Raw genomic sequence first — 21,901 nt, forward strand, 5'->3', positions numbered from 1 at the left:
TGATTCGTAGGATGAGATAATAACATAATATGAATGTTATGATTGATAAAAAAAAAAATTGATAGATATAAAAAAGATTGTGTAACGTAATTATTTATTATGTTATAGTTGGTATGTGTGGTATGTTGTCAATCACACCAAATAAATATAAATAGTGCCCAAGTGCTTACTCAAGCACAACTTCACTTTATTATTATCTTAGCTTGGGTGATCTAGGTTTTATGAAATTAAATCATAGTTATTTTCAATACTTTCGAATAGGCTTCCAAAAATAACACCACAAAACAAAATTAGCTTTTTGATCATCTAATATATTAACCATCAATTAACATGCATCATATTCTGTTAAAACATACTACAGCTCATTTCATTTGAAAATTGTATCCAACTCATCGGCTTGGCCACTGACTCGTACAAACCCACCGCATCCCATTTGTGGCCGAAGGCCATCCAGAATTGGAGTATAAGCTGAGCCAAACTCATTAGGTAGTGTTTTGCAGAGCAAACTCTAGAAGCTAGATGAAGGCTTGAGCCTTCACTGAATCCTGAACGAGCCAAACGGCTCGAATCAAACTGAACCTGATTGTATTTCCGAAAATTCGTTGCAAAGTACAATGTCTGCTAGCAGAGTTAGGACCAGCATCTCACTGCCGAGTCAAGTTTACAGTATTTTGTTTCTCTTTATACTAAAAGCACCTGGAGAAACTGACTTATTTCCAAAGGCTTAATCATTTGACATGCTGGTTCATTTTCTTGATTACACAACGCAACTAATTATGCATCACTCAACTCAAAACTAGACCGTGATATTGCCATAGCTGACTAACCCGGAATATCAATACAGAGACATAGTGGTGAAAAAAGAAACCGAGTTATCACACAATTTCTAGAGTTAGAGATTTGAACCTCGTATCTGTCCACGGTATATATAAGGATTCATCTCCAAAGTCAGGACCTACATAATGCAGTTCCTTCCAAATTCATGTTCCACTGCACATCTTGTCGCTAATTTCTCGACTAAATTATGCTGTATAAATGTTTTGAATGGCTCCTTACACCTTAGCTTCTACTTCTCTCATAAAAGAGGACAAGGTAACTCTTCATCTCACAAGCATATGAAAAAAAAAAACCTTTGAAATTCATTTTTTTGAGAAAAAAAATTTCTTCTCGTGAAAAGTAAATCAAAAGAATCTACACAACCAAATCCACGTGTGTAGATGCATCTATACAGCAAAACTGACCTTAAAACTCAGAAGTAAAGGTCATATATAACCATTTTATAGAAGGAAATCTGGAATTACAGGTGATTTTGTTTCCATATTTAACACCACCTCTGCTCTTCGCCCACTCTTGTGCTTACCACGTCGTCGTCCTTTTTTCTTCTCGCTTTGCTGATCACGTTCTTTCTCCTTCATGGAACTTTTATCTTCTCTGTCTTCACCATGAATATGATCTTTTCGTCTACTTGAACCAGCTAAAACTGGCTCAGTTGCATCAATGTTCGTCGTCATATTTCTTGATCCTGGTATTCCAACAACAAACTCATTATTCTCCCTTCTCTTACTTGATTTGTCTGATGATTTGCTTCTTGAAGATGATGGTGCAACTTCATTGCCTAAAAGTACGTCTTGCACTGCACCAGAGATAAGATCACTCTTGAACTCCGGTCTTTTAGAAGTTCCATTGGCTCCTTCCCCATCATCTAATTTCACAACCACAGGCCTCGGCTTAGATTGGTTCGGTTTTTTTTTAGTCACAATTGATTGCTCAGCCAGCTTGAGAAGACCCTCTGTTTCATCAGTAGCATTTAGTTTAGGCTCATTAGCAGGTGGGTAGTCATCAGCGATCATTTCTTTATCATGTGAGCCAAGATAATAAAGTCCATGACGCTTCCGATGCTCCGCAAGTAAAGAAGTTGACTCGGTTGATAACTCAGTTTCATCCTTATTCTGGCATTCGGCAATGCTAGGGGCATCTTTCTCCGTCGAACAAGGTTTTACAAGAGAAAATGAAGTTGATATTGTTAACTTAAAATCACTGAGAATTGCTTCCAAGTCACTAAGGTTTTCTTTCAGCTGCAGGCCATCTGGTACAGGTACTCTATCCTGGGCATTAACTGAAACTGGACCAAGCTCCTCTGAAAACGTATCAACAGTCAACTTAATCACTTCCAAAGCTTCAAGTTCTCCATTCATTTTATCCCCTTCAAGCTGGTCCGAAGAGCCATGCAAGTTTGATTTCATGAACTTAATTAAACAAAGAATATTATTTGCCCTCTCTTGAACTTCTACTTCATCACTAAAAGCCAAGGGTCCCAAATTGGATTCAACAAGCAGTACCAGGTCCATCATAGATTTACGAGTCAGATGATGTGCCATTGAAGAAGCTGCAGAAGTCAACTCAGGAGCAATAACCACAATATCTCCATCCATTTTGGCATTAGGCAATGAACCGCTTGCTTCAGCATCAGAATTAACCTGGTAATCTGTTGATTCTGTTGATGGTGATGCATCTTCTCTATCCAATGAGAGATATGAATGCATACAGAATGCTAGCACCTTAAATGTGGACTGAACATATACAACTCTTACTGATGGTGGCAGGAGACTAGTCCGTGGTTGTAATAATGCTTCCATAAGCTCAAATGGATTTCTTGAAAGCTCAACATACTCTCCTGAAACCCAAGCAGCAGCAGATAGAACCTTGTGGATAAATGGATTGCCAAGTAAAGCTGGATCAATCAACAAATCTCGAGCAACATGAACAAGCTCTGATCTAGCATCCTTAACCCTCATGCCAATATCAACAAGCTGATCCTCGATCTCTTTCCCTTTCTGACAGTGTGGAATCCTTGCCATTTCCCCGAGAAATGACACATACCAATCAAAATCGTAAATTATCTCATAGAAATTTCTTGAACAAGTCAACAATATGAACCCCAAAATCTCATTGCAAAACTCGGGGTCAGACTTCAGTGCATGACTGATCAAAATCCTGCAAATTTCCGCAACATTATCCACGGTGACAATAGACATCACAAGCCTCAAGGCCTCAAGTTTAATGTTAACATCAATATCACTCAAAGCCTTAACTATAACCTCCTTATTCTCCATAACAGCCCACAAATGCTTCTCAGCAACAATGGTAAGTGCTTGCAGTCCAAGACACTTGAGATTTGAATCATCATCTGACAAAAACTCTCGTATTTTGCCAACTGCAAGCTTCACTGCAGATTCATGCTCACTCAAACTAGCAACAATAGTCCGCACACACTCAAATACCAAGGATTTCGCTCCACTCCTCTCTAAATGCTCACAAATTGGATCCACCACTCTTCTCCCCAACCTGGGCTCAAGCGGGCTTAACAGAGAAAATATCTTCAAAACCTTGATGAGAACCCAATTATTCCTACACTCCACTAAAACCTTATAAAACTCAGGCGCCAAAGGCAAATATGATCTGGGTTCTTTCACAGCGAGCTCACAAAACAATCCCACAGTCGCTGACAACACCGCCACATCATTACACTCAAGATTCTCTACCACCCGTTTAAAACAAACCCGGACCGCTTCCGGGTACTGCTCGAAGACTCTCAAGAGACACGCCGTAGCTTTCTTCCTAACTAAAAACTTACCGCTAGCAAGCAAATTAAACAATTCGGGAGTTAAATCACGCGACAAATCGGTGTTGGCAATAGATGAGAGAGTGGAAAGAGCGATACCCACGTCGTGCACATTGGATGAGGCGAGATCCTTCCGCAGCTGATGGGTGAGAAGGAGAATAACATCCGTAGTAAAAGGGTTGAAGGCGAGCGAAGCAGAGAGGTACGCAATGCGTTTGTGAGAATGCGCGGGTGAGGAGGAGAGCTCGATGGAGTGAAAAGCTGCCCAAGACATGTCAACTCCGTGCAGGGAGTGGAGGTAGGTAAGTTTCTGGAGGGCGGTTGATTTGGTTAAGGGATCGGTAGATTTGATCTCGCGGCGGATTTCATCGACGGATTTGGAAATGAAGTCGGGAAGAGAGGAAGGCAGGGTGAGACGCATGGATTTGATTAGGTCTTCCAATGATCTCTGGAAAAGGGATTCCATTAGCGAAGGAGAAGCCATTTTCAATTTCTTCACTGAGAAGATTGAAGAAGACGAACGAAGAAACGTAAACAGGGGATGGCTGGCTGGTGAAGTTTGGGTCTTGGTTCGCACCAGAATAAGGTTTCATATAACTTCAATTTACATTGAATTTAACACAATTGCGTATATGCATATTTTGTTTTCCTACTCTTTAATGATAAAAAAATCGCTAGTCGAATTTCTAAGAAGCTGAAAATTAATAAAATTTCACAAATTTTCAAAATTTTGTCAAAAATATTATCATATTAGATAAACTTTGGAGTAATGTAATAAACTCTAAACCATATAAATCACATTGAACCGACCATGTAAATCATACTGAACAAACATAAACTTACATAAGACAATATTAGTATAGATAATCGGATTTCTATAAACACCAGCTCAGAAGTTGTCTTCAAATGCTGGTAAAGTGTTTAGTTCATTTCAAATGAGGTTTTGTTTTGTTTTTTTAATATGACCAATTAAGATGGAGGACTGACTAACTTTGTTAAAACTAGGGCTGGGTTATCGAACCAAAATACCGACTTTTCGGGATACCGTACCAAAATTTTTTCGATATATATACATTTTTTTGGTATATTGAAAATTTTTTAAGTATCTATACGGTATTAGTATGGATTTTTTCCATACCAAAATTTGAGAATTTTGATATCAGTATCGGTACGAATTTTTTTTATACCAATATTTTTGATACGGTATACCGAAAATCCACCCCTAGTTAAAACATAAATCTTGAATGATAAATAATAATAAAAAAAAAAAAATTTGAATGATTTAACTTCAGGCTTCTAAGAATAAGGGATTGATTTGGAAAAGGACGATAAAATGAAGGATTAAATATGAAATTAACCCAATCCAAAATCATTTGTTCGTAAACTGAAATTACATATTTTTTTCTGATATACATTTTTTTCCATCGAATAAGGTTTTGAATTTTATAGTTTTCAGAATAAATAAACAATCAGTAAAGAGGACTTCTATCAATCAATTTGTATTTTACAAAATATGAAGGAATTTTTTTTTTTAACAATGCATGGAATAATGAATATCTCGTTTTAAAAATCTTGGGGTTAATATATTTTATAAAGTAACAAAAGTTTCGATATTATTCTAAAAACAAATTTTTTAAGATTTCATTTACATTATGTGTATCATAATATAATTTATCGCTTATGATTGATGGTTGGTAAGAATATTTTTTTTTTTTGAAGTAAAATATAATATTCATGTTGCGAACAATACAAAGCAAATTTTGCTATTTTATGAACAGCAGCATTGGCTATCCTCTTCATATGCAGAAGCCCCCGAAAAGTTCCATCCAAAAGCAGCTCTTGAATGGCCTTGAAAAGGTTACCATCCGGACCTAAACAATCATCACCATCGTGGGTCTGGGAAAGGACATGGGTTGGACCCAATTTAATCCCAAAAGGACTTTTTAGTATTAATATTTTTTTAATATTATACCAAAAGAAATTATGAAACTATATAAATTGCAAAGTACAATGACATTTCGAAATTTCTTAATTCCTCTCAAGGATGTAAAAATTGAGTCTTCTTAAAAAATTTAATCTGATATACTATATTATAATTATTATAAACTATAAAATACCCTGTATAGTATTAAAAATCATTAAAAAATTAACACATGCTTAGGGGATATATAATTTATAATTTCCAAAAATAAAAAAATCTTTGGCACCTAACTTGTGAAACTAATTAGTGAGTAAAAGATCATCATAGCAGATAACTAAATGATAATTGACATTTAAATTGTTTCTTTAACGTTTCATCTTCGGCCATGCGTACTACAAATAGAATTATTATAAAAAATAAAATAGGGTCAAATTTTCCGAGTAGGTATCTGGCTCCGGCACAGCTTGATGTTAATTAGAACTGCCAGCACATTCTAGAACCAAAGCTAAGCCAAACGAAGGATCATTTCAACTGGGATGAAAGAACTCACAAGTCTTAGGGGGTGAAAATCATTTTGCATCAATCAAGTTGTTTTGTAATGTATGAAGGCCACTTTAAAATGTGACCATATTTTCAATTGGACAACAGATATGGAGAAAGAAATTATGCATGTTATCAGCCGAAATGCAACTCAATTTTAGCAAGCCATGCATCATGATAATGTAGAATATCATTCTTCACCTTTCAATGGAAAGGTCAGTCCTCTTCTAACTCGGAGACGTAAAAAGTTTTCTGACAGAAGCAACTGGATCATCCACCTTCACAGGAATGACAATAGAAACAATCAGATCATATAATGATAAACCAAAAGTAAAGCGCGCTTTATGGGATAACGACATTCCTGAAAATTATGCAGTCAAAATTTTAAATATCTGAAGTTAGGATCATGTATCTTCAAGACAAAGGAATAATAAGGAAAAGAAGGGAGCGTTTTTGGGAAAAGACTATTTCACACGTCGCAACAAAGGCAATTAAAGAAGAATTCCTCAGGATAGTTTTCTCAGCATCAGTTTCCATGTTAGTTAGACACAATACCACCTCCGTGTGAAACACAACACTACAAGACTACTGTTTCAAGGGGATTAAAAAACACCTCATGTTGCAGCACCCTTTTGACTTCTTGAAGATGAAACACATCATATTTCTATTTCTTGCAATAGAAAATCAATCAAAATCATCGTCATCCAAAGCTTAGTCATGAACTAATTGGTTAATAGGTCTATCTTCTCCATCATATTCTGATAAAAATTAATCTAAATCCTAACGAACACATCAAAAGATAGATGTTGAACAACCACAAATCATCTTAAAGGAATACTCCCTGGAATAACAACCACAAATATAGTGTTCCCCTGATAGTATATAGGGTTCGTAATTACTCTTTGAACAATAATAACAAAGACGATAAATTATCCTTTCGGTTAATATCTCCTATAAGAACTATAAACTTCTGCTTTTTAGTCAATAAACCATTTCCCTAGGTTCATTCTTTTGGCTGTCAGACCACCACCATCTTAACAAAAGTATTTTCAGCACTCACACATTGACATTCTTTTACCTCGATCACAGAAGATTCAGCAGAAAAAGGGAACTCCTTGTTCACATGAAGAGCAGATAGTGTTTGTTGCCATCCAGGGGAAAAATTAGAACTCGACACAATCCAGGGGCAAAAGTGCCTGTGCTGCTTGATTGGATCAAACTTTATTGCTTCGTCAACTGATGGCAGTTTTGGATCTGGTCCTGCATTGAAAAGATTAGAAACCTTATCATAGTGAAAACAACGTATATAAACCTACAGCATAAAATGTAAAATATCAAAACCTCAATCCTAAATTTTAAGTTACATAGCCATAAATTTTGAGGAAAATCATGTTAATCAAAGGCTTGGTAGCATAAACAGATAAGCTTGGCAGCTCCATTAATAGAATGTAGGACAACCGCAACTCTTAAACACCGTTTGGCTCGTGGGATGTGATTATAAATTGAAAGACAGAGGTTACATAAATATGTTTTAACTCCAATAATTGTAAAACTTGAACTTAACTCAGGATTATGCAAAGATATTGAATCTCATCATTCGCACCAAATGATGTCTTACAGTATGATGTACGACTTTATTTCATCTATATCAAAAGTTTATTTCAGATAAAACACAAACACCTAAACACACACACACACACACACAAATCTATAAAATACAGGGCTGCAATGTAAGTCATACAAAACACAAGATTCACATTGGAAAAAGACTTAGACTAAGATATGAATTAACTTACTAATGCTAATAGATTTGTATTTTATAAATGCCCCTGCTTGGCACTTACTCTGATAGTTATCTTCTTCATAATTTCTCGCATCAACCATATCTTCTCTATTACCCTTGCTTGCCTCACCATTTTTACTTGTGAAACTATCCTCCAGCTGTTGCCGAGAAAACTCTCCAACTGAAGAAGAAACACACTGATTTACAATTGTTCTTTCAGTTTCATTCTCCGCCATGTTCACATTTAAACTAGAATCTTCTGCCACAATTTGAAGAACTTCTGATGACTTTGTGGCAATAGCATCTGCTCCAGTGGCTCCAAGAGTTCCATCTGTAGTGGTATTTACCCTTTCAGGAGATGTACACGGGCCCTTGCCCAATTTTGACAACTCATTAACACCTAATTGATCCTTAGATTCAGCTTGCATTGGGATTCGTGCAATCAAACTCTTTCCAATTACAGGCAAAGATATGGACGCATTGTAATTCAGCATTGCTGGTGGAGGACCACCTGCAATTGTGACGCCTAAAGACGTGGAAGCAGTGGTAATAGCATCTGTCGTGCCTTCCCTACTTCCAGAATGAATCAAGCTGTTCGAAGAACCTTCTGCTGCACTTATTTGATCTGAAGCAGAATCACTTATGCCATTAACTTCTGTAAATCCAACTAATCTTATATACTCCACTGGACGAGGATCTTTACAGAAAGCCCATAATCCAACACTTGCACCACATAGATTGCAATTCAAAACAACACAACTGGGATCAAATTCAGCAGAGGCCTTTGCATCCTCATTAGCACTAACCAAAGAACAGACACTAATTTTTTGCCTTTTGCGATTACTAACCATGATAGTCGTATCACTTATGGATCGACATTCTTCATCCTTGACATCAACCATGTAAGATAACATATGAGGTTCCCAACCACATAAACTTATGAGCTTCTGCGCCTGCATATACTTCCAAAAGTTATCACTCTCCATGAAAGAATTTATACGCAAGTTCATAACATATGATATGACTTAAATCATGGAAAGATAAATTATGCAATAACAATCTAAGCACATAGAGATAAGAATGGAGTTCAGTATCAGCGTAAAGTAACATAGCTAAACTACCATCTGGAATTCACCTAGTGACCAACAAACCAGGATTGGTATCAATAAATGGGAGGATACAAAAATTCATAATTTTGAGGGAAATTTGATAATTAAAACCACTTTCTTTCAATATCTGCCAATGAAAAAGGGCCAAATTTTACAACGGGTTTTAAGAATTTCAAAACACATAGGCAGGATTACACCAGTTTTTGTGGAATTTTGATGCCATATTTCACCAAGTAACCTAGTAATGGTAACTTGAAATGATGAATGAAGTCTGACGAAGCAGAGAGTGAAGACATTTAAATTTTGATTTTTGTAAGCAAAAAACTTTTCAAGCATAGAAATTTGGTAAAGGATTATAAATTCAATTGATTTTTTTCTTAACTTCAGAAATACTTTGACATCATATCACCAGTTTTAGCACTTCTTGCAGCTTAGAAGCAAACCTGATAAAATGAGATGGAGGAATTTGAATTAGGTTCATCCAAAACACACTCTTTCCTGGAAGTTTCGTCAGGCACCAAATGCACTGAAGTAGAAAAATCTCTCAAAAAGTTCTCCAACATAGGGCTTCTCATGTTATCAACAGCTAAGGGAGAAATGATGGGAAGAGCTGTCAACTGTGATAGTGCATCATATCGCCTTTTGTAATCCTCTATCAAATCATCCCTTGAAACAGTTGGGAACTGAGCAAGTTCTTCAGAGCAGGCACTGTTAATCCATGGGCATAAAAGTTTATGCCCACTTTCTAGCTTCAAGCTAAATACTATGGCTGCTTTTTCAACTGACCGCACATCAAATACCAGACAAAGGAGTCAGTGCACGGTTTTATTTTTCCACGTCCTCTTAAATAATTTTCTTCCTTGAAATAAATGGAAAAGAAAAGAGAAGGATAATATTACAGTAAAATAGCTATATGGAAGAAAAGTATGACTTGCCTTGTTGCAATGTCCAAGCTGTTGGTGTAGAAAAGAAAAGACGAGTTCCACATGATTTACAAGCAATTGTATCTATGTCAACATTAATCCAGCCTCTCCTAGCACAATTCACAGGACTGACAACCTAAAATAGTGCATCATAATCTTTTAAAATGAATTTAAATACATTATAAGAAATGTAACGAAACAGGATATGGGAAATATAATAGAAAAACATACATCACATGAAATAAGATATCACATCTTAATGATGTGAGAAGATTTTGAAATAATAAAATTTGGATTTGAGCTCTTATCTTTATTATGGCCACATCTTTTGTACTTCACAACAAATAAGGAGATTACAATCTTCATACGCAGGAATGTGTGATTAGAAAATGACCTTGTAGCTTCTCAAATACCAAGAAAGTAACAGAGAATGTTGCCTTAGCTTGTATATGCAAAGTCATTGAATTATCATGCTGCACTTAAATCTCTTTGTTGTGTGACATCGATTTTAAAGGTACTATTTTATGTCTAACTCATGATGAGTTACATTAATGGTCTTCTCTCAAATATGAAGCACCGTAGTCTAACAAATTACAGAAGATACTCACCCTCATTCAGCCAAACTAAACATATGCATTGGCTCGCATAACAATGATATGTTTCTAATTTTGCCATAATAAAATGTATAGCATAAACAACTGAATGGCTTTGGGATAGATTCTAAAGAAAACTATTTAAAAAATTAGCAGGCATGTGTCAGATTTTAGGAAGACAATCAAGATTTAAATCATGTCTAGCAGTGCGCAATTTTTTCATTCAAAGAATTGCACATAGTCCAAATACAAAGCTATGGTCTATCGTGTATATTATATATAGCAGACTTACAAAATTTTAGCTGAAACGTGGATAGATAAAAACAAATATCAGCACTCATTTCTTAACTACAGTGAGAAAACTTATAAACAAAGAAGCAGCTTGCAAGTTGAACCTGTGGCTTGGCAAACCATGTCATGGATTTGAAAGTTAACAACCTCTGAAACAAATCATCGCGGTCCCAAGGCCTGCACGGTGAAGCTTGATCTGATCCGGCTGAAATGGAACTTTCTGACACATCAACCACTCTCCCAGCAAAACTCACACCAGCGGTTGCTGAAGCAGATGATGAGCTCCAGCGCCTCTTCCCTCGTAATGATTGAACTCCCTGTATACTGCATATATCCATAAATTTTAGCATGCCTTGAGGATTTTATTTGGACAGAACGTCGAATCCAAATGAAAAAATTAATTAGGACGCACATGAAACAAAAATTGGTCGATAATTCTATACAAATGGGCAGGTGACTGAAATCAAAATTTTCAATTTAAGTTTTTCTCGGTTGGTCTAAATACGAGCAACACAAGAAATGTGACCTCGCTGAATTTCCAAGTGGATTATATGCCAAAATACTTCATTTTTCAAATCGAAATCCAAAAAATGAGTCACAGCAACAAGATTATCTCAAAATGATTTCTCAATAACCTTGTTACTAAGAAAACTAATTATCGGAAAAAAATTCAAGCTGGATGTATGTATGCGCATTTCAATTATGCTAAGCATTTACAGAAATAAATCAATAACCGGAAATTAACCTCTTCTTAGAAGCGATAAGCTTGGATTTGTGAGGAGCACCAAATAGTTTGCTCATAATCGCTTCAAATCTCTTCTCAGTTTCTTCGCCCATTTTTGCCGGTCTTGGGTTTTCGACTGCTCGCCTTTGGGTTCTGTTCTGTAATCTTTTTAATTGTCGTGGAAAACATTAATGAAACTATATTTATTTTATTTTAAATGAATTAAAATTTTGTTTTTTTCTAATATTTTCATAATATTCGTAAAATAGCAAATAAAGTTAATATTATTTTGAAATAAATAAATTTATGTATTTGGAATAATAGTATATAGAACATTTAAATATTATAAAAATTCTAGTCGAACATAGTTAAACGTAAATTTATACATTTGATTTAACATAATTGATAATATTGATTTATATTAAATTCATCTGTTAAATATTTGATTAAAGAAAATCATTTTTAATTGTTGTATTTTCTTGGCTTCTAAAGATTACGACTCAATTATTTTTTTTTAAAAAAACTAAAATAGCATTCCTTGTTCATTAATCATCAATTATAACATCTTGAGATAGGATATTACAAATCATGTTTGAAACATGATACTTAACAACAGGACTAGAACAAGACATGGGCATTCAGACATGAGTAGGAACCATCATATTCGCTCGTTTTCTAACTTGTTGAATTTTAAATGTTAGATATTCAGTAAGAGTTGTCGATAACCTATGATAATAAATCTAAAATCCGAGACATTCATGTTTTTTGTAGAGATTGGATTCACCACAATCTTCGAGTCAGTTTCAAAAATAGTGACATGGAGATTGAGAGAGGTTGTCCACCCATATGTTCCAGGAGTGCAAGTTTCTGTGTCTTTCAAAATACATACAAGTCATTCGTCACGTGTGTTTTTACATATCATAAATACTCCAGTCGAGTAACACATGATAGCCCCTAAGCTAACTGATGCAGAGTCTTTGAAAACGACTGCATCGACGTTGCATCTCATAGATGGGTCGGATGATTTTGTCTATCGGAAATCGTCAAGTTCACAATCAACGTCAATTCTTAAGCTTTAAAAAAAATAGCAAAATTAGTCATCACGGTAAATCCTTCAATATTTGAATCAAATTTATAATAATTGGAGCTAAAAAATATCGACATCCCGTTAAATCCAAATGATGTTATGTCTTATCTCACATTTTAAAAAGATCGAATTATTAATTAAAATCAAATTTTATTTTTTTTTACTTGTTACTTGTTATTGCCTATTGGATTTTTAAATAAATTTAGCAGAGCTGGGCCGAGAAGACTGATATTCGGATTTATTGCTGGGCCAATGATGTTTGATGGCCCAACCCAGCTCATACTTTTCGACCGTTACAAGTATCATCACAGTGGAGTTCAAAAACATCTCCTTTCCTAACCGTCAATCTCTTTCACATCTACGGTTCATAATTCGAATCCCAAAACCCCAAAGCAAATCTTGATTCTCTGTCAAGACTTCAACCCCTTCACTGATTTCCCAGCTGTGAAATTTTTCACTTTGCATCGAATTTATCTCATTTTCCGAGATAGCGTTAATCAAGAAAGCCCTCTGTGTAGGATGCCCGTGTCGACAAGATCACAGAATTCGGGCAGCCAATCACAGAATGATCGGAATAAAGGGAAAGAAAGCAGAGAACCCAAGAAAGAAGAAGCCCAGAAGATGGTTATAAACCCGCACCATGGCCTCAAAGAAAAGATGAAAGCGTTGACGCTTTTGTACGAGCAGCAGAAACGGGGCCGCAACGAGCCTCGTTTTTTTACGCACCCGAGTGTCGACCTCATCGGTTCTTCCAAGAGAGATGAGAAAGAGAACAAAATTGTGAAGCCCAATTCGGGAAATGTGATGAGGGAGCACGCATTTAGTGCTCATTTACCGTTGAAGTTGCCGCCACGCTCAGCTATTGATGATTTTAAGGAGGCAAAAAGGTCGAGTGCAGTGGTGAGGAAACTCTCGATGGGGCCTAATGTGGAGTTAAGAGAAGCTAAGAAGGAAAATGCCCAAGAAATTGGGAATCTTGCTGAGAAAACGAGAGCCGGGGCGAGCCGAATTCTTGTGTTTGTGAGGTTGAGGCCTATGGCGAAGAAGGAAAAGGAAGCTGGATCAAAGTGTTGTGTGAGAATTGTGAATAAGAGAGATGTTTATTTGACGGAATTCTCGAATGAGAATGACTATCTTAGGCTAAACAGAGTCCGTGGACGACACTTCACATTTGATGCTGCCTTTCCAGAGTCTACTAACCAACAGGAAGTTTACTGTACAACGTGAGTTCTTATAAAAAAGATAATCTCTTCTATAATCCATTTCATTATCTTTTCATAAGATGCCGTGAGAAAGCAAAATTAGTTTCAAGTATCCTTGTTCGTGTTTCGAAATGAACTACAGTTAATTATCATGGTCAGAAGCTGCTTGATTTCATTTATTTTGGTGCTATTGTTTGTCAGAAACTGAATTAAATGCAGAGTAGCTGCTAATCAATTTTTTTTTCCCTAACAGGGACATAAGAGAATGGCCTTTTATGATGTTTTGTGATATTATTGTGATTTTTTCAAGGAAATAAATGTTTCCATTTTGAGCTTAAACACGGACTTTATTAAATTCTTGATATGCATTATTAACAATCAATTTTCCTGTTCCTATTCCTCCTCTTGATATTCATTGGTTTTCTCCAATTATAAAGCACATCTGGATTCTGGTCCATCTTTGTCTTCATGAAACATGACTTTACAAGAATGGTGACTTGGAGTCCTTGTGTTTGTTTCATGAACTTGTTGGAAATTTTAGGAACATTGTTATTTGTTTTATTAGGGGAAAATAAGAAATGCATATGATTCCAGTTAAACACGGACTTTATTTAATTATGAATTGCATCAATTTTTTTGTTCCTTTTTACTGAATGAGAATCCTACACATTTTTCTTCTAATCGCTTCCAACTCTAATCTGTCCGAAAAACTCATTTCTTCGGTCAGATGGCATGAGAATACTCCGAGGTTACTTTCACTTTTAATTGGTTATTGAGAGACTTTTGGTTAATTAGCGATCTCAGCCTCCTATGATAATCCTGGTGTACTATTGTTTGCTTATGTTATGTAAAGAATTTCCTTTAGTTGTATGACCAGAAGAACCGAAGAAATCATGCAAGTTTGAAATGCTTTTTGGTAACTACAATGTAGCTCCGATCTCCAGGGGCGTGGTGTCCTCTTCCTCATAACGGCTTCATGTTAATGGCTCTTTGATCCTAGACTTAATGTTTGCCACTCATCATTTATCTCCTAGATGGATACCTACATTGAATCAAATGATTGTTTGCTATTATAATTCCTGGTCTTGGATATTTGTTTTCATTATAGGCATTCCATGGACAAAAATGTTTTACCTTAGTATAATGTTAATTTTTCAGAACAGAAGAACTCGTTGAAGCTGTTTTGCAGGGAAGAAACGGCTCGGTCTTCTGTTATGGTGCCACAGGAGCAGGAAAGACTTATACAATGCTTGGTACGGTTGAGAATCCAGGGGTGATGGTTTTAGCTATTAAGGATCTCTTCAACAAAATAAGACAAAGGAGTTTTGATGGGAATCATGAAGTCAATCTATCTTACCTCGAGGTCTATAATGAAACTGTAAGGGATTTACTGTCCCCCGGAAGGCCTCTAGTTCTCAGAGAAGATAAGCAGGTACGATTTTTGAAAATATGAAAAATTACTTCTTTATACTTGCCATGATAGTTAATTCCTTCCCATATTCATATTCTGGCTCCAATGGACTCTCTGCTTCTAGATATTGGTCATTGTTTACAAACAATGGAAAGTGTATCCGGAACAGGATTCTGGTTACAGGTGGGAAATGGGAATCAGTTATAAAAGTATAGTGGCCAAAAATACATCATTATCCTTAAATGTATGTAAAAATCATATTACTATCAAATTTCCTTATTGACCAACTATAGTGCAAAATTTTTCAGGGTATTGTGGCAGCAGGTCTTACTCAATACAGGGCATTTTCCACTGATGAAGTAATCATGTTCTCATTTCACTTGATTCGTTATCAACTAAAGGCTTCTGTTCACCAAAAAAATCATGGAATTCGTATTGAACTTTTTATTTCCTAAAAAAAATAACAAATACAGGTAATGGCATTACTTCAGCAAGGGAATTTAAATCGTACAACAGAACCAACTCGTGCAAATGAAACTTCTTCCAGATCACATGCAATTCTGCAGGTGATTCTGATCCTTACCTTTTGCAGAGTTTGATAATAAAAATTGCTTATTAATATTGCTTTTATATGCTATACAACTTCAGGTCATTGTTGAATATCGAACAAAAGATGCTCTAAACAATGTTGTCAACCGAATAGGAAAGCTTTCACTTATTGATCTAGCAGGTTCAGAGAGAGCTCTTGCTACTGATCAGAGAACTCTTAGATCTCTCGAGGGTGCCAATATTAATAAATCACTTCTTGCCTTAAGCAGTTGCATTAATGCTCTGGTCGAGGGTAAAAAACACATCCCATATCGTAATTCGAAGCTCACTCAACTGTTGAAGGACTCCCTGGGTGGATCTTGTAATACAGTGATGATTGCAAATATTGGTCCAAGTAGCTTTTCATTTGGGGAAACACAAAACACACTTCACTGGGCGGATCGAGCCAAAGAGATCCGTTTAAAGGTCAGCATACAACATTAAGCTTCTCGCATGTGCTTTACAAATCCCCCCTCCCCCTATTAAAATAAAAAGGAAAAAGAAAAAAGACAAGAAGGAAAATAATATACTCTCTTCAAATTCATAAACTGTGTTTGCATTATTATAAATTTATATGTGAGCTTGTGATTCCTATTTTTCTTCTCCTCCGATTCTTTCATTTTTGTCCCTTTTCCTTCTGTCTTGATTCTTCATCAATTTAATGTCTACACGAATTTCTCCAGCCACAACACCTAGCACCAAGTAAAGCCACTTTTCAAAACACTTACAATAGCTAATTTGTTATTTGGTTGCAGGCATCTGAAGTAAATGAGGACATGCAAATACCAGATTTCGAAACAGATCAAGCCAAGTTGTTACTTGAGTTACAGAAAGAAAACAGAGAATTGCGACTGGAGTTGGCTCGTCAACAACAAAAGTTGCTAACTATCCAAGCACAAAACTTGGCCTTAAATTCCTCACCCACCCCTTCCACGGTCTCTTCTCTCATATCCCCGGTTCCATCCTCGTGTCAGCCAAACGAAAAACGAAAACCAAGATCATTTTTCTTGGAAAGAAACTGCTTCACACCTGAATCAAAGAAAAAGGTCGGGACTGAATCTGTCAGAGACCTTTCAAAAACTGTTAAGGCGTTGGAGGCAGAAATAGAGAGGATGAAGAAGGATCATGCATTGCAAATAAAACAGAAGGATGGTTATATTAACGAGCTTTCACAAAAGGTTGAAGCACTAAGCCGAGTAGGTGGTGGCGAAGGGGTGGCAAGGGTCATCACCCGATCAAGATTGAACCCGAAGGAACCAAATAAGGGCGACTCTAAATGCCCTTCTCATCGCTTCCTGTCTCCTGCGCCGACTGCTAAAAAACGAACCTTTTGGGACATAACTGCAGCTAATAGCCCTTCTGTCGCTACATTAACTGGACGAAAGACTCGAAGCCATTATGTTGCTGGTGTTGCACCCCCTTCTATGCTTCTACAGGTACTCCATGATCAAGAATTTCATTCCTCAAGTCATTGCTCTTTTTTTTCATCCTCAAATCTTGAATAGATTTTTAAGTGTTAAACTATGTCTTTCGTTTTTTTCTGGTTCCTCATGTGATCCATGACAACTTTTTAGCCTGGTTTTTCTCGCCAAATGACCGAAACATTGAAGCGTTAAAGACAGACTACATCAGACAACAGACAACGGGGTTTGCTGCATTGGGTGGCACATTCTTTGCTTGCACCGTGACAAAGTATTCGCCGAGTGGGACATTTCAGATGTTATATATGTCATGTAGAGGCTAAATGATGCTAAAGACATCATTTGAATTATTTTATTCTGTTCTAAATGATCCTTTTTATCCTTGGTTTGTTTTGTTTTGATGTTTTTTTATATAGCAAATTGTTTTATGGTGTTCCTGAAATTTGTTGCAATTAAGCTTTACCGGCCCGCTGCATAATGCCCTAATCCTGTATCAAGATTCAAGCCCATCGAATTTTTTAGTACTTGTAAAAAAGAAAAGTTAGAAAGGGAAAAAAAATAAAAACTTATTTTCTAGTTAAGAAGTCTCTTATTGTTTATTACGTAAAGTACATGAGACAGTACTTTATACACCCCATCAAGGTTTACTAAAATCATTCAGAATTATGAGTAACACTCCTGTGCAACGGTCTCATTCGTGAGACGGGTCAACCCTATCCATATTTATAATAATAAGTAATACTTTTGACATAAAATGTAATACTTTTTAATGGATAACCCATATAAGAGACCCGTCACACGAATATGACCCATGCAACGGTTGCATACAAGTGTTTGCCCAGAATTATATTCATACTTTCTAATTATTAACACAAAATACCTAAAAATACAAAGTGCAAGATAGTAATTGTTGTCAGATTATTAGAAACATATAAAAATCGCCAGATAGTAATGTTTGTCAGAAATATTAAACTGATATGTTAGGGTCTTCTAAAAAAAGAACCCTTCCAAAAAATAATGTATGCTGCTTGAATTGCAACGAACACACGGTATTCTTTAGTAAAAGGCGAAAGAATAGTTCGCTTTGTGTTCATTGCGCAGCTGCATAGCATTTCATGTTGCTTCAGTGCTTATTTATGCGGCAGAGCCGCAGAGGTGCCAAGCTTAGAACATTGATCATACGATGTGGGATCCTAGTTTTCCATCGGTTCAAAGTTCCCAACCCTTGGCTCGGTGAAGGAAAAAAAGAGGTGGTGACCCATCATTAATGCCCGTATAATCGCGTTTCATTAAATAAAGAAATGTTCGTAGAACTTGATATATAATAATAAATTAATATTAAACAAATATGTCACACAATTCTATGGGGGCCATATTGGTTTATTTGGTAAAAGATGGTGTTTTATTAGTTGGTTTGCTTCGGTTAATTCATTTTGTTGTTTTTTTGGCTTTTGAGTTTAGAAATATATTGTTTGATATCCGAAATGTTTTTCTCAGTTCGATTTGATATTCTTATCAAAGAGATTCGATTATTTCAGTTTTGTTTATTTGGTTTTAATAATTATTTATATCGATAATAAAAACATTTTTTAAAATATCTTAAATTACTTTTTTAAATAATTTTTTGTTACTGAATTTTTTGATATAGTTTAAAATGAATTAAATAAAATACAATCACCAAAAAAAATTAAAATGATTTTTAATTCAAAGAAATTCATCTCAATATATATATATCCAGGTAAAATTATTTCCGTTTTTTTTCGATTGACATTCAATCTGAAACTGAAAATAACAAAAAAACATTTATTTCTGAAATTCGATTATTAAGTTTTCCATTTGAATTTCAACTTTTTTTCATTTCAACGTTTTTGCAACTATATATAATTCATCAATGATTAATTAGACAAATTTTAGGAAACCAATTTGGCCAAGTTCTTTAAATCTAGAACTGCCCCATGAACAAAATTTGACAATTTTATTTAATTTATTTAAAATTTAAAACTAAAATTGGCAGGGGCCGCGCGAACGCAGGCCCCCTCTATCACAAATTATGACGTAGGCTCGACCACTTGGATCGACCTTAGGCAAGTGCCCCTCCTAAGTGCAATGGAGATCACTGTCCTAGGCCATGGGCCTTCTTGATCACCCATCAACCCCGTCCAGGTAAGTATGGAGCTTCAGCATTTTCCTTCAATTTATATTACCATCAGTAATGTTTCCATCCAATTCCACGTTCAATGTGGGATTACGGATATCAAACAAACACTCCAACCATTCCTTCCACTCCTATTTTGCCAAAACAGAACTTAATTGGTCACACAAGACCCGTCACGGACTGGCTATTAGGCTTATATGACAGATATTGTCATATTGATGGGTTCAACATCTATCTCTTGACGGCGAATAGATGGCGTCGGCCGAGGCCTTCGAAGAGTTATTTTCATAGATTTCGATGGACAAATCGATTAAAAAAAAGCCGATGAAAATTGAAGTAATTTTAATTCTAGTTTCTTGATATGTATCATATCTAAGTGGTATTCATGTGTGATTTGTGCATTTTGTTGCTAATGCTAGAAAGCATACACACACTTTTTGACACTTGCATCTAAGCTATTTACTGTGATCAAACAAGAATTTAAAGGAGATTTACTACTGCATATATAACATATGGAATCTAAGACGCACATTTTGCGTACCTAATTTCGGCTTGTTCTTAAGCTCTTTTTACGGGAATCAGAACACATTACATGAAAAGATGTCAGAAGATCAGTGAGCACGAATTAGTTCATGTAAATGAAATTAATACATCTATCATAAACTACGTCTTGAATGGATTTGTCATGGATCTAAGAGCACTTTTTTTTTCATCCTCAAATCTTGAACTACGTCTATCGTTTTTTTCTGGTGCCTCATGTGATCCATGACAAATTTTTAGCCTGGTTTTTCTCGTCAAATGACCGAACATTGAAGCGTTAAAGACAGACTGCATCAAACAACGGGGTTTGCTGCATTGGGTGGCATATCCTTTGCTTGCACAGTGATAAAGTTTTTGCTGAGTGGGACATTTCAGATGTTTATATATGTCATGTAGAGGCTAAATGGTGCTAAAGACAACAATTGAATTATTTTATTATGTTCTGAACTATCCTTTTTATGTGCTTTAACTAACAGTGTTCATTCATGTGAGAAAGAAGAGCTAACAGTTTTTATTAGTCCCCAAAACACTAGAGGCCTTGGGTTTTTTTTTTTTTTATATAGCAGATTGTTGATGCTAAAATTTTCTTTTATGGTGTTCCTGAAATTTGTTGCAATAAAGTGTTATCGGCTCGCGCTAATCAAGCCCATCGTATTTTTAAGTACACATGCAAAAAAAAAGTTAAAAAGGAAAAATAAAAATAAAAAAAATAATGCCCTTATCGGCCATTACATCATCAAGGTTTACTAAAATCATTCAGATTTACATGCATACTTTTTAAATAACATAAAATATATTAAAAGATTGTATCATATCATATTATAAGAGCTAAAAATATAAATTGACAGATATTAATTGTTCACGGATTAGAGAAAATTTAACTGTTATGATGGGTTTTCTATTAAGAAAAACCCTCCAAAAAATAATGTATGCTGCTTTAATTGCAACGAGCACACGGTATTCTTTAGTAAAAGGCGAAAGAATAGTTCGCTTTGAGCTCATTGCACAGCTGCAATACTTTTAACGTAGCTTCCGTGATCATTTATGCGGCAGAGGCACCATCTTAGAATATGATCTTCTGATGTGGGATCATAGTTTCCCATTCTGTTCAAAATTCCCAACCCTTGGCTGGCTCGGTGAAGAAAAAAAGGTAGTGGCGTGGACTGTGGAATAATATATTTTTAAAATCGAAAATCGAAAAAAATAAAATAAAATACCCAAAACTAAAGCCAAGCAACTAATAAACACCTCAAAAATCCAGTTCGATTTGATTTTCTATCCGGTTCCGTTATTTCAGCTCCATTTATTTGGTTTTAATAATTATTTATATCAATAACAAAAAAAAATATTTTTTAAAATATCTTAAATATCTGTTTTAGATAATTTTTGTTACTAAATTTTTAATATAATAATATAAAGTTTAAAATTAATTAAATCCTAAACACAATCACCAAAAAATTGAAAATGAATTTTAATTCACAAAAATCATCTGAAAATATATATCCAGATAAAATTATTTCCGTATATCCGATTTTGATTTTTAATCGGAAACTAATAAATACAAAAAAATTAATTTTTTACATAATTTTTTTATGGAATAAAAATTGCAATTTATAGTACAATGTTTTATAAGCTTTCCATTCGAAATTGGTTTTTGAATTTTAACTAATGATTACGGGCCCGTGAATGAATTTGACAAGGTTCTTCAGTCGACTTCTGACAAGTCTTTCACAAGCGAAAAAATTTGACAAAAAACAGAACTTAACTTGGCCGAGGATTCTCCTTCGATTTATATTACCATCAGTAATGTTTCCATCCAATTCCACGTTCGATGTGGGATTTCGGATATCAGACAAACACTCCAACTATTCCTTCCACCTCTGTTTGCCAAAACAGAACTTAATTTGGCTTATAATAACAGATATCGATGGGTTCAAAGTGTATCTCTTGACTGCGAAAAATCGATGGCATCCGCCGAGGCCTCGAAGAGT

The 21,901-nt window shown here is 35.4% G+C and overlaps 3 protein-coding genes and 3 non-coding genes across 8 annotated transcripts; 1 reads left to right on the plus strand and 5 right to left on the minus strand.

Moving 5' to 3' along the window:
• Positions 1-630: 630 nt before the first annotated feature.
• On the minus strand, positions 631-4,231 carry LOC140881792 (AP-3 complex subunit delta). Its single transcript, XM_073287379.1, has one exon. The coding sequence runs from the start codon at positions 4,104-4,106 to the stop codon at positions 1,278-1,280; it is 2,829 nt and encodes a 942-aa protein (XP_073143480.1). The 5' UTR covers positions 4,107-4,231; the 3' UTR covers positions 631-1,277.
• Positions 4,232-5,330: 1,099 nt separating this feature from the next.
• On the minus strand, positions 5,331-11,662 carry LOC140882266 (uncharacterized). 3 transcript variants are annotated; one of them, XM_073288174.1, is made up of 8 exons: positions 11,528-11,662; positions 10,887-11,106; positions 9,911-10,034; positions 9,419-9,756; positions 7,928-8,819; positions 7,162-7,343; positions 6,285-6,361; positions 5,331-5,518 (listed from the first exon to the last, which is right to left on the minus strand). In XM_073288174.1, exons 1-7 carry the CDS (start codon positions 11,617-11,619, stop codon positions 6,311-6,313), a joined length of 1,899 nt encoding a protein of 632 aa, XP_073144275.1. In that variant the 5' UTR covers positions 11,620-11,662; the 3' UTR covers positions 5,331-5,518; positions 6,285-6,310. The 3 variants fall into 3 exon arrangements, with proteins under 3 accessions (XP_073144275.1, XP_073144273.1, XP_073144276.1); XM_073288175.1 differs by lacking the exon at positions 5,331-5,518 and adding an exon at positions 5,705-6,074; XM_073288172.1 differs by lacking the exon at positions 5,331-5,518 and having other exon boundaries at positions 5,704-6,361.
• A 1,288-nt stretch (positions 11,663-12,950) lies between these two features.
• LOC140884977 (kinesin-like protein KIN-8A) lies at positions 12,951-17,504 on the plus strand. Its single transcript, XM_073291887.1, has 7 exons — positions 12,951-13,816; positions 14,954-15,227; positions 15,515-15,565; positions 15,680-15,772; positions 15,855-16,220; positions 16,550-17,230; positions 17,369-17,504. The coding sequence occupies exons 1-7, from the start codon at positions 13,113-13,115 to the stop codon at positions 17,408-17,410; spliced, it is 2,211 nt and encodes a 736-aa protein (XP_073147988.1). The 5' UTR covers positions 12,951-13,112; the 3' UTR covers positions 17,411-17,504.
• A 695-nt stretch (positions 17,505-18,199) lies between these two features.
• Positions 18,200-18,318, minus strand: LOC140885653 (U5 spliceosomal RNA). The gene has a single exon (XR_012151074.1). It is a non-coding gene; the product is annotated as a U5 spliceosomal RNA (small nuclear RNA).
• Positions 18,319-19,225: 907 nt separating this feature from the next.
• LOC140885640 (U1 spliceosomal RNA) lies at positions 19,226-19,386 on the minus strand. The gene has a single exon (XR_012151058.1). It is a non-coding gene; the product is annotated as a U1 spliceosomal RNA (small nuclear RNA).
• A 1,416-nt stretch (positions 19,387-20,802) lies between these two features.
• LOC140885651 (U5 spliceosomal RNA) lies at positions 20,803-20,922 on the minus strand. The gene has a single exon (XR_012151072.1). It is a non-coding gene; the product is annotated as a U5 spliceosomal RNA (small nuclear RNA).
• Between the last annotated feature and the right edge of the window lie 979 nt (positions 20,923-21,901).

Source organism: Henckelia pumila, chromosome 2, assembly GCF_033568475.1.
Source record: "Henckelia pumila isolate YLH828 chromosome 2, ASM3356847v2, whole genome shotgun sequence".
Taxonomy (NCBI): Eukaryota; Viridiplantae; Streptophyta; class Magnoliopsida; order Lamiales; family Gesneriaceae; genus Henckelia; species Henckelia pumila.

Bases quoted from the DNA above. Each gene is read 5' to 3' on its own strand.
- LOC140881792 (XM_073287379.1), bottom strand. From the start codon at position 4,106: ATGGCTTCTCCTTCGCTAATGGAATCCCTTTTCCAGAGATCATTGGAA.
- LOC140882266 (XM_073288174.1), bottom strand. From the start codon at position 11,619: ATGGGCGAAGAAACTGAGAAGAGATTTGAAGCGATTATGAGCAAACTA. The intron at 8,820-9,418 runs GTTTGCTTCTAA...AAGTATATGCAG, and splicing joins CCTCCATCTCATTTTATCAG to GCGCAGAAGCTCATAAGTTT. The intron at 6,362-7,161 runs GTAAAAGAATGT...ATTCCTGTGAAG, and splicing joins CTGAATCTTCTGTGATCGAG to GTGGATGATCCAGTTGCTTC.
- LOC140884977 (XM_073291887.1), top strand. From the start codon at position 13,113: ATGCCCGTGTCGACAAGATCACAGAATTCGGGCAGCCAATCACAGAAT. The intron at 13,817-14,953 runs GTGAGTTCTTAT...TTAATTTTTCAG, and splicing joins CAGGAAGTTTACTGTACAAC to AACAGAAGAACTCGTTGAAG. The intron at 16,221-16,549 runs GTCAGCATACAA...ATTTGGTTGCAG, and splicing joins CCAAAGAGATCCGTTTAAAG to GCATCTGAAGTAAATGAGGA.